Raw genomic sequence first — 11,830 nt, 5'->3', positions numbered from 1 at the left:
CCCACCAATTGGGCAGTCCTAATGACATCATATAGCCTGTTAAATTTTTATCTTTAACCATTTTATTTTAAGCCGCCATTTGATGAATCACCAATTAGATAGTTGTTGTCCAAACAGTGGTTTTTTTTTTTCTTTTTCGGAAAGATAATGAAGATTTATTAAGCAAACAAACAAAAAAGGATACAAAGAGTAGAACCAAACCGCTGAGATAGCAATCCAGCTACACACCAATAACATGGAGATTACAAACCTTAATTTTTATTTATTTATTTTTTTTGACATTGGAGGACCACTCAACAATTAACAACCTCACCCTTTAGATATAGACTGCCGATTTACTTTCACCGGCGAAAACATGGCTTTTGGGATATGTTTCATCCAATGTGGTGCTGAGAATTGGATGGGTTTGGACTGGCATGCATGTCTGATGTACAATGAATGAATGATGTTATGACACTATAACAGTCCATTGGCATTAACATAAGAAAGAAACCCTAGGAATAATCCCCCAGGCTCTATACCATCTAAAGCAGAAAAGCTTTGAATGAAGAGGGAACGATGGGGGGTTGGATGTCCAATCTCCACTGTATTTATAAAACAAAATATGCCAAATTACAAAGAACAACCCCACATGTAAAGGCAAAATAGGAAACACGATAAAAAATTTGAGAAATATCATAATACTAATAAGCACAAAGGCCCACAGCAGCCACATATATTAAAACAATATTATAATGGCAATGACCATTATTATTATTATTATTATTATTATTATTTGTATAATGCTATGCTACATGCTCGCCATTTAAAACACTGATTCTCATAGTACCTGAGTGACCCAGATTGGTCACCCACACATGCGCTGCATTGAGTGAATTGCGTCATCTGCATTTACTTTCTTACAAATGAAATTTGTAAAGAAACATGAGCATGTAAGTTGTAATACCTGTCTATACAAGTAACTAAATTAAATTTCAAATGGGAGCACAGCTAGGTTGAACGGCTAAGACATCAAAGATCTGCCCTTCCTGGGTACCTGGGGAATGGGACCACATCCCGAATGTTGTCGATGCCCGTGGCGAAAAGAACCATGCGCTCAAACCCCAAGCCAAACCCACAGTGTTTGACTGTCCCGTAGCGTCGCAGATCAAGGTACCACTCGTAGGGCTCAAGAGGCAGCCCCATCTCCAGTATCCTGAAGACAACCCGCTTGTCAACAACTAGGAGAAACAAAAATGCCTACCTACTGCTACGGCCAAAAATATTTCCAGCAGAACATAACAAAGACCAATTCCTTCAGTAAAACTGGGCCCAGATCATAGCTTTAGCAGGAAGAACATGTTTTTGCCAAGCCAAAAATAATAATTTTAAAGATACGTTTTTGCCAAATATAAATGAGCCGAAACACATTTCTCAATAATATGCTAGTATGAGTTGACAAGGGTCCTCAATCCATCCACTGCATGTGGCACAGAAACGTCTACTTTTGGACTGTCCAAGATTAAAAATTGTGGGCCCCATTATGGATGGAACATGGCCTGACATTATACCAATTGGTTCATTGGACAAGCATCTTTTTTTCTTTTTCTTTTTTTTAAAAAACTTTTTCTCATTATTATTTTTTTAAGAGTGTTTGGTTGCACCAAATATTATGAAAATTTTAAGCTGGGTTTGACCCTGAGACCTCAATATTTTGAAATGCACCTTGTGAACCATTGAGCTATGAGCTCGAACCCCCAATCGGACAATCCAAATGATATCAAGCTGCCCGTCAAATATCTATCTGAACCATTTTATTTTAAGCACCCATTTGATAAATCTCCAGGACAGTTGTTGTCCAAGCAGTAGCTTTTGGGATATGTTCCATCCCAATATGGTGCTCAGATTGGCGTGCATGTCTGATGTACAATGGGATGGAGTTATGACCCTATAACAGTCCATTGGCGTTAAAACATTATAAGGCCGTTATGAAAGGGATGGAATGGGAAAATGAGATAATGACAATGTCCAGCCCATAAAAAATAGTGGTTGTTTTTTTCTTGAAAGAAGACATCATACTCCATCCCTAATGGTTTAAGAAAAAAAAAAAAAAAAAGATGCTTGTCCAATGATCCAATTGGTATAATGTCAGGCCGTTATGGTTTAAGAAAGAGCTTCTGTACACAGAAGCCCTTATTCCATACTATAATAGCTGTTATTGAGAAAATAATAGGGGCCGCTATTGGAAATCTTTAGGCGAGTGCCATCAGAGGTTGCTAATACCACCGATAAAAACCATGGCATTTGCTCAGGGTTAAGTTTCAGATCTCTCATGTCCGCCCCGAGGCTAATGAAGAAGCAGATGTTTTCACCAAAGCTTGAGTTACAAGGTATACTTATCTTATTTATGACAGGAGCCTTGGGAGTGCATCTTTGGTTCCAGTATTCTCATCTAGGTGTAAATCTCTTTGACCCTTGAATTTTTACTCTTTCCTTTTCCTTTTAAAAGTTTGGATCGGCAGAAACCAAAAGGCAGATATAGAAAACCAAAAGTGACATTAAAAAAAAAGAAAGAAGGGAAATGTATAGAAAAGAATCCACATTAACTTGTTGTTTGTTTCAGAGCACATGATTTCTACGGAATGGTAAAAGGTCAACGGTCAAAAAGTGAGAGTTATCTCTGGTAACTATGGAAATCTAGGTCTATGGTTTTACTCATTAACAGGGTTTTTTTTTTTTTTTTTTTTTTTATGGAAATGGTTTTACTTGTTTTTTTAGGAAAACCATGGAAATGGAAATCGATCCCCCTACCTAATTGTGTTTTCGTAAACAAGGAAAAACTTCACATTTTGTCGAAATTGATTTCCATAGTTTTCTGCCAATCCAAACATTCCCAATAAACATTTAAGTTATCCCCCCCCCCCCCCCCCCAAACCAAAAAAACAAAACATTTTTTCATTACATAACAAGAGGTAGAGTGACCAAAAAAAAAAACATTTTTTCATTACATAACAAGAGGTAGAGTAACCATTAATGTCATAACAGTCATCATGGGGGTGATGATAATTTTCTTAAACCTTATGTGAAACTGAAGGTCAGTCTACCATGTCCATTCTCATTTGCAATATTTTTTTTCTAAATTGTATGATTCATTGTTTATAACAAGTAATCAAGCTAAGACACAAGATAATAATACCTTTTCACAATGACGTCATACCGCTCCTCCCTTTGGCTTCCTCCTATCAACTCTCCAACCTGTGAAGGGAACGAAAAGAACTTAAACAGTTTCTCAGATGCACAGATGCACTATCATTATCAAATAGACTACTCTGATATGTCCTCCTCAGAAGCTTCCAAATTCCAAGTAATTCTCACATTAAATGAACATGGGTATTAAACGCCAGTCCGAAACAAACTATCATGCTGACTGAGCATTCCTTAAACATGAGGCCTTTTTTTTTTTTTTTTTTTCCAGTGATCCAGATTTTGGTTGGCACCATGGCGATGGCAATGGACCAAAAATATAGTCATGAAGTGACGCTACCCAACTGTTCCTCACACCTTTTATGTTGCATATTGGCCACTCTTTCTTTTTATTTGTCCATTTGCAGGGCAGCTGTCCCAGAATGCCCCAGGTGGGAATCATGGGAAGCCTAGTCCATCCATGATGTGCCCACTACATGAATGTCCTGGGTCGTCCATCCATGATGGTGACCACTAGGAATGCCTACTAGGGGCTGTCCATGGTACTCAAACCCACAGGCATACAATGGACTGAACCCGATTTCAATGGGTCTGGGTCCAACTTTTTGGACCTGCCAAAAAATCAGGTCAGGCTCAGGCCTCACATTCTTAGAACCCCGTTATATTCAGGTCTAGTGACCCAGTTAGAATTAGGTCAGGTCTCGACAAATTAGTTTTCATGCTGATATATATATATATATATATATATATATATATATATATATATATATATATATATATATAAAAGAGAAAGAGGAAAAGGGTCTATGAGGTTGACCTTATGGAAACTTCCCATGAGGTTGAGCTTTGTGGGCCCCACTTTAATGTGTGTTGGACATCCACAACATCAATTAGATGCACCCTTCCATGGTGTGCCATGGGCCAACCCCTGTAAGAGACCCCTGCTGTAGGTGGGCCACACCATAGACAACAGTTGGGAGTGGACGCGAACCCTTTGAAACCTTCCTGATTGTTTATAGGGCTCACCAAGATGTGGTTCACACATCTAACCCATCCATTGTGTGTGTTGCACTTAAAGTGGGGGGGTCACACCAAATTTCAGACCAATCCAAAACTCAAGTGGGCTCCACCAAGTGCTTTCATCCATAACCTAGAGGGGACCCACCAAATGCACGGTGGGGATGTCCAACACATATCAGGGTCGGGCCCACAAAACTCGACCACTTGGGAAGCTCCCATAAGGTCAACCTCATAGAACCTTTTACCTATTCATGTAAGAGACCCCACTTACACACCAAGTTGTGTCAAATTGGCACATGTGTGCGATGTTGTCAAAATCGTTATCGTATCACGAATTGTAATAGGGGTTGAATTGTATCGTAAATCAAAAGATTTTTTTTAATGATTTTCATAAAAATATGAAAAATATAAATAAAAAAAATAAAAACTTTAACACTATCATCACATGGTATTACTAAAAAATTAAATGATTTTTTTTCTTTCTTTCTTTCTTTCTTTTTTTTTTTTTTTGTCTTTCAAGAAAATTTCCTTAAAAATAGACTGGGATCCTTTAATAATTTATGTCCTTGTTACCTTTCTTGAATGTAGAATCGCATTGGAAAAGTGACATTTGATTCCGTATACCGACGAAAAAAGATATTTTGATTTCTAACCATCATTCCACAATACATATAAGTCAACATGATCATAACCATCCATAAAAACATTCCAAATAAGTCATACATCAATGTTGTGTTTGACCAATTAAGAAGTAAGAAATCATAATAAAAAAAAGCTCTACGATTTAACATTGAAGAAAATATATATCATTTAATCTCTTATAAAGAACAAAACAGAATAATTTACCGTTTCTAAACGATTCTTCTTCTTTTTTTGAAAGGTTTTTGTAAATGATTCTTAAAGCCCCCACCAATTTAAAATGATAGAATGAAATCCAAGTGAAGCTTAAAATAGTAGAAAACAAGTATAATTTGAATCGTAAATTGGCATTTGAATTGTAAATTGTAGGATTCAAATCATAAAACGTAGGATTCATATTAAAAGGGATTCAAATTGTTCCGTTTAAGATTCAACTCAAATCGTAAATTGTGAATTGTAAATCATAGGATTTTGACAACATTGCATGTGTGTCAATCTTATCCATCCATCAAGAAGGCCCGACTATGTAAATGCTCTCATTTGACCCGAACCCAACTAGAAATCTAGGTCCCATGCCTGATAAGATTTGGGTCCGGGTCTTCAAGAATGAGACCTGGACACAGCAAGGCCCAAATCCAATTATCCCTACTCTAGGACTTGACCCAAAATACATGAACACATATGAATGAACAACAAAATGCATAATTTCTGTATTGTATAGTTAGTATTTCGATAAAACACACATACCTTGGGTACAAGCACATCCATTGCAGCCACCGTTTGTGAGTCGTCATTGAGCCTCATGTAAAATGCTTTAATTTCTTTTGGATAGTTATACACAATGACGGGCTTTTTATATATCACCTCTGTCAAGTATCTACATTATTGAACAAAGCATCACCTCGGTGTAAACCACAAACCATGGAGAATGAAGACTTGCATTCATGATGAAGAGTTCAAGAGGGATGCTACTTGCAAGCATGGTGATCTATGAACTCAAAAAACAAGGACCCCATGTGTACGAGACACAGGCCTTTCTTCGAACAGGCCCCATGGTGGATGTGCCCTAGCCCAAAAATGGCCCAGCCCATTCTTCCCACGTGTACAGGGAAATGGACAATTAAAAAGGATAACTGATTGCCCACATTATATGTACAATTGTACATGTGTGGCTCACCTGATGAGTGGGCTTCCCAGATTTTGGGGCAGGGTCATTTATTGAAAGACCCACATGATGAAAGACCCAGATTTCTCATGCATTTCAATATGTTGGGTACTTGCATTTCACATTTGCAGATGGGCTCTTGCAAGTAGGCCATTCCTCAAGGATCAAGTACCTCTCGTGCTCAGACGCTAAATCCATACCCCATTCCACCTCATTCTCAAACTTTTTGTCTTTGACATTCTTGAGAAGTTGCACAGCTTTAGAATACGATATACGCATGAAGGGGGTTGATGACACCAGCTTTAGACGATCTATGGCCGTTTTGTCAAAATTTTTTACCATGAATTCCATATCATCAAGGCAATTGTCAAGTAACCATTGACAGAGAAATTTCACATATGCCTCCGCACAGTTCATATCATCCTGCAAATACACAAACTTGCAATATGACTCCAACTTCAAATGTTTATTAAAAACTACAAGGTTTCGGCCCAAGGGAAAGCACTGGATTAATTACCATTCATTCTAGAATGCCATAATTGGCTGAAAAAGAAAATGCAAGATCAGTACATCACATGAAAAAAGAATAAGAAAAAAAGGGGGGAACTGCAATCCTACTTCTGCAAGAGTTGATTGACCAACATTAACATCAAGAGGAATTAGATGATCCTTGGAATGACATTTTCTACAAGTTGGGCACATGGTTACATGATCCAAAATGTTGAACTAATATGCCCCACCATGGATGGGAGGGATACCCAAAAATCTCCCATATTGAGGATTCTAGTCGCCCAATCTTTATCCTCTTTTTCTGTTGAACATGGATAGTTGCTGTATTTTGTCTTGAACAGACCATTTTTAGGCCCCCTTGAGGTTGTAGGATCTTCTGATCTTGGGAATTTTTGAGGCCCAATGATTTGGCCAAGTTAGATCCATGGTTGGGATCACCAAACCATGGCCTCCATTTGCACAAATTCTCAGCACAAAAATTTACATATTCTCGCGTCAAGGATCGCATAATTCCTCCAACCTTACGTAATTATATCTTATCACGAATACAGCAAGCCTGAACATGCCATTACTTAAAATTTCATAAATTCATGTTTCGAGTACCTCCAAATCTGCAAATGCTATCTCGGGCTCTACCATCCAAAACTCCGCCAGATGCCTTGACGTGTGAGAATGCTCAGCTCGAAATGTTGGTCCAAAAGTATAAACACTACTTAGGCCACAAGCATAGGTCTCAACCTGAAGTTGGCCAGATACAGTAAGAAAGGCTTGACGGGCAAAGAAATCTTGGGAATAATCGACCTGCCCATCCTTCTGGGGGATGCCAGGTTTAAGCTTAGATCTCTCTTCCAGCCTTGAGAGATTCTCCTTGGCCTTCGCAAGTTCAGATAGGGGACCATTGAGCTCCTCTTTGTTTGCTTTTGCAGATTTTAGATTTTTGACTACCTCTCCTTTCTCCTTAATAAGAAGCTTAGCAGCTTCTATTTCAGCTTCTGATGGAGGAGGATTCTGTTTCAGCTCCTTCTCCACCTTTTCAGCATCGCTGAACAATGTTGTGACTTGAAACATTTCGCCTGCACCCTCACAATCACTAGTTGTGATAATGGGAGTTTGGACATAAAGGAATCTGTTCTTTTGGAAAAAGGTGTGAGTTGCGTAAGCAAGTGCGTTTCTGATTCTAGCAACTGCCGATATCTGAAAATGCACATAAGGACAAATCTAAGTGACAATATAGTTGCAGGCGATAAAGAACAAACACACCAGACACTCAAAGGCTCAAAAAAAAAATCTTTTTGACAGATAATGATGAGCTGAGAGAGAGAGAGATAGAGAGAGAGAGAGAGAGAGAGAGAGAGAGAGAGAGAGAGAGAGGACCCATTTAAGTGAATTCCTAAACAAAATAAATGGATTAAAAGTGGTCAGCCAAACTGAGAGAGGAGTAAACGGATTAAAAGTGGTCAGTCAAATTGAGAGAGGAGCCCTCCACCCAATGCCTGATCTGTGTGTGTGTGTGCACGCGCACATGCCGTGAGGTTGACCTCATGGTAGCTTCACATGAGGTTGAGCTCTGTGGGCCCCATCATAAGGTGTGTTGGTTATCCACAATGTGCACTTGGTGGGTCCCCTCTACGTTATAGGACATCTAAAAAATCAGCCATACCCAGAAATCAGGTGAGCCATACCATCTGAAAATCATGTGTAATCATGCCTAACATCTAAAAGCACTTGATGGGGCCCACCCGAGTTTGGAATGGCCTGAAATTTGGTGTGACCCCTCATCCAAGTGGGACACATACAATGGATGGGCTGGATGTTTGAACCACATAAGGGTTCAATGGGTGAGCATCCACTCTCAACTAATATATGTGGTGTAGCCCACCTATGCATGGATTGGCCTGATTTTTAGGCCCATGGCCCACCATGGAAGGGTACATCTGATTGATGGGGTGGATGCCCGACACACATCACGGTGGGGTCTGTAGAGTTCGACCTCATGAGAAACTCCCATGAGGTCAACCTCATAGTACCTATTCCCATATGTGAGCGAGCATGTAGAATTCCTGCACCTCAGTAAAAAAATATATATAAGTAACAGTGCTCGTCCCTGATGTGCATCAATTTGTTGCTTCCAAAAATTAATTTATGGGTCCAAGCCTCAGCACATGTATAGTTTGCTGATGCACATTACTCCATACACAAAGGGAGCATTGAACGATGACCCAGACTGTTAATCTGATTGGCCCACCAGGGATCAACAATACCCCCAAATCCACCATATTGGAAGATTCTAATCCTTTATTCTTTGACTTGTTGCCTGTTGAGTGTTGACTGTTGCTGTGATTCTTTCTCTCAACAGTCTATTTCTAGGTCACTGATTGAAGGGTTTGGATGTTCAAATGTAGGAATCCTTTGAGGTGTTCTCCATCCATGGTGACTCCCATCCAAACGATAGCCTTGGTCAACAAACCGTGGGCCAATCACATAAGGAATCCAACGAGCTTTTTAGTGGTTCTGATAGCACAGTTTGGTTTTTGCAAACCACAGTCATTTGGGTAGTTTGCTTTCACAGGGTTTGGTTTGTGGTGAATGTTGGTATCTATGACTCACGGAACAATGAAGTTCGCAAGCAAGAGAAGGTTATCCATTTGACAGAGAGATTTGAACTCTCTCGCTCCCCCACTCATCCATGTAAAGGAGTTTCCCTCTTCTCACTCTGATGCAGTCTGATCTTTGCAAAAGGTAAGATAGGATTTTCTTATTTACTCGAGGGTAATTAGGGCATCTTCAGTGTGTAAAGATTTTAGAAGTCCCATGATAAATTGGTTGCTTCAAAGTAGTTTGCTTATCAGAGATAGCTTTCTAGTTGTAGGCCATTTCAAATTTGTAATGAAGTTTCTTACTGTAACTAGCTTCCTAATGTATTTGTATACAACTTCAGAAATCCTCTCTAAACACAATCATTGTTATGGAAGTGGGATGTAGCCTATCATTTGAGAATGAAGAACTTTTGTGATTTTGGAGAAAACTTGAAAAGATTAGGGGACTCGGGTGGGTTTTCCTTCTGCAAGACCCTCACAAAGGAGATCTAGAACTGCATCTCCGCCTCCTGACTTCAACTCCCCAAACGACTGATATTATTGTTTACTCATGTTTCATTTTTTTCTCGATTATACATTTGTTTAATTAAATCAGTGCCCCACATCTTCTTTTTCATTTCCTTTTCTTTTCTGTGGGTATAGCCTGCTTACACTACTTATTTCCATTTTGACTCTTTTACATTCGAAGTTTTACTTTATAATCTAAACACATCATATTTACTTATATGTTTGCAAGAACAAACAAAGTAATCCATACTCAAAATACCAAAGTCGAGAGACTGCAACGGAGCACCAGCCAAACTTCTCTACCACACATGCCGAATGTGTACGATGATGAACATGACTGATTAGGAAGGGCCATGTGGATGTGCTGCAGCCGAAAAGTCCGGTCTATAGGACAAAGTCCATCCTAACTTGCAAATGGACGATTAACATAAAATTGAAAAAAAAAAAAGAAAAAGAAAAAAGGAGCAATGCTCCGCACTCAATGATAATTAGGAGTTTGGATTGACAAAATGACGTGATTTTTGTTTCGTAGCCCACCAGATCAACAGTCAATGTCACCAAACACATTCACCAGGTGTATGAAGGAGAGAGCATTTCAACCAAGTCAATTGAACAAGAATAATAATAGCAATTCTGATAAATCCGTGAAGCTTCACAAATCATAAATTCTCAAAGTATAGTAATGCTGGTGTAATTTACAGACAAACACATTGTCTTCCAATCACAACAAAGAATTTGTTCCAAAAGAGGTATTATACCACAATTTGTATACAATGAGCATCAAAAGAATCAGCTTCTTTGGGATGGACACAGCAATGGTACAAGTGCACTAGTGGGCCCCACCTTCATTAACCTAATATGTTGATCCAGTGGGCCCTGTCGTGGATGGTCCGGTGCTATCAGGTGATTGTGGGCAATCACAATCGAAATTTCACATTTGGCAGGAGCCCTATCAGACAGGATCATCTAGTAAGGAAGTTTCTGGGGGTAGCCCTTTCAGACAGAACCCACCCAAGGAAAAATTCTGATCATCACACGGTGGGCCCCGCATTTTCAGTTCATCTGGCAGGGCAACTGCTTGATTAAAAACTGTAGACTTCCTAATTCAGAAAATGAAAAAAAAGGGAAAATAGATGGTGGAAATGGAAACCAAACCGTATTAGTTCTCGGACGCATGTGAACATGATCCCTCAAGAATTCCAGAGTGAGCCTTGTCTTCGGAAGCGGGTATTTCACGGGGTCGACGGGACCCACCTCGAGAACCTTCTCGACCCTCAGCTCAACGCTCTGCTTTGTCCCCTCAGGCGGCTTCTTGAGCTCGCCCTCGACGAGCACGCATGTCCCGGTTGAAACGAGCTGCTGCAGTGGCGCTACCGAAGCATCGACAATTACCTGGAGGTTTGCAGGGCATGACCCATCGTTGAGCTCCAGGAAGGCAAACGATCCCCTGCCCTGCTCACGGCCCGTCTTGACCCACCCGCCGACGGTGACCTTCTGGCCGGCGAGGACGACACCCCCTTCTGGACGGGAGACGATGTTCCTGATGAGGACGCGGCGAGAGAAGCGCTCGAACGGTGCGGCATCCGCGCCATCAGATGTGGTGGCCTGGGATTCGAGTGGGCCAATAGGTGGCGGGGATTCTCCGGCCATTTCTGATGGATATGGTGGATGGACGTGGCCGGAATCTGACGACGCGGCCGCCGTGTGACGGTCGAGAGTCAGAGAGTCAGAGAGATACAGAGAGAGAACTGCATTTGGAAGAAACGTGAGGGGTTTGGGATTTCTGATATATAAACCCTAATTCATATACACCGAAACTCAGTATATGAGCTAATGAGAAATGCGATGTGTACTCGCGGGAGTGGCCGCCCTCCCATGGTACACGTGTCAAATTGTCAGGTATGAAAAGATCCGGCCTGTTAATCCAGTGTCTCCCGGACACGGATTGCCTCTTACCCCTTCCAGGACGGACTCTGTCTTGGTAAGAGGTCCGTGGGGCCACCGTAATATATGTGTTTTATCCACGCCGTCCATCCATTTTTTCAGACCATCTTAGGTATGATCCCAAAATACGTGGGAGATGCAAAGCTCATGTGGAGCATACTACGCTCATGGTTGAAAACTCTCTTAGGGCCGTAGAAGTTCTTGATCAATGATATTTGTAATTTCTCATCATCCTCATCTACGTAATCTCATGAACAGGTTGGAT

At 40.5% G+C, this 11,830-nt stretch overlaps 1 protein-coding gene across 1 annotated transcript; it reads right to left on the bottom strand.

The window, feature by feature from the left end:
- Window positions 1-867: 867 nt before the first annotated feature.
- Window positions 868-11,405, bottom strand: LOC131251732 (asparagine--tRNA ligase, cytoplasmic 1-like). Its single transcript, XM_058252646.1, has 6 exons — window positions 10,777-11,405; window positions 7,121-7,711; window positions 6,180-6,430; window positions 5,590-5,719; window positions 3,176-3,234; window positions 868-1,195 (listed from the first exon to the last, which is right to left on the bottom strand). The coding sequence occupies exons 1-6, from the start codon at window positions 11,269-11,271 to the stop codon at window positions 1,012-1,014; spliced, it is 1,710 nt and encodes a 569-aa protein (XP_058108629.1). The 5' UTR covers window positions 11,272-11,405; the 3' UTR covers window positions 868-1,011.
- Window positions 11,406-11,830: the final 425 nt, after the last annotated feature.

Source organism: Magnolia sinica, chromosome 7, assembly GCF_029962835.1.
Source record: "Magnolia sinica isolate HGM2019 chromosome 7, MsV1, whole genome shotgun sequence".
Taxonomy (NCBI): domain Eukaryota; kingdom Viridiplantae; phylum Streptophyta; class Magnoliopsida; order Magnoliales; family Magnoliaceae; genus Magnolia; species Magnolia sinica.
Note: the sequence above shows the minus strand (reverse complement) of the source record. Positions and strands in the feature narration are given on the sequence as shown.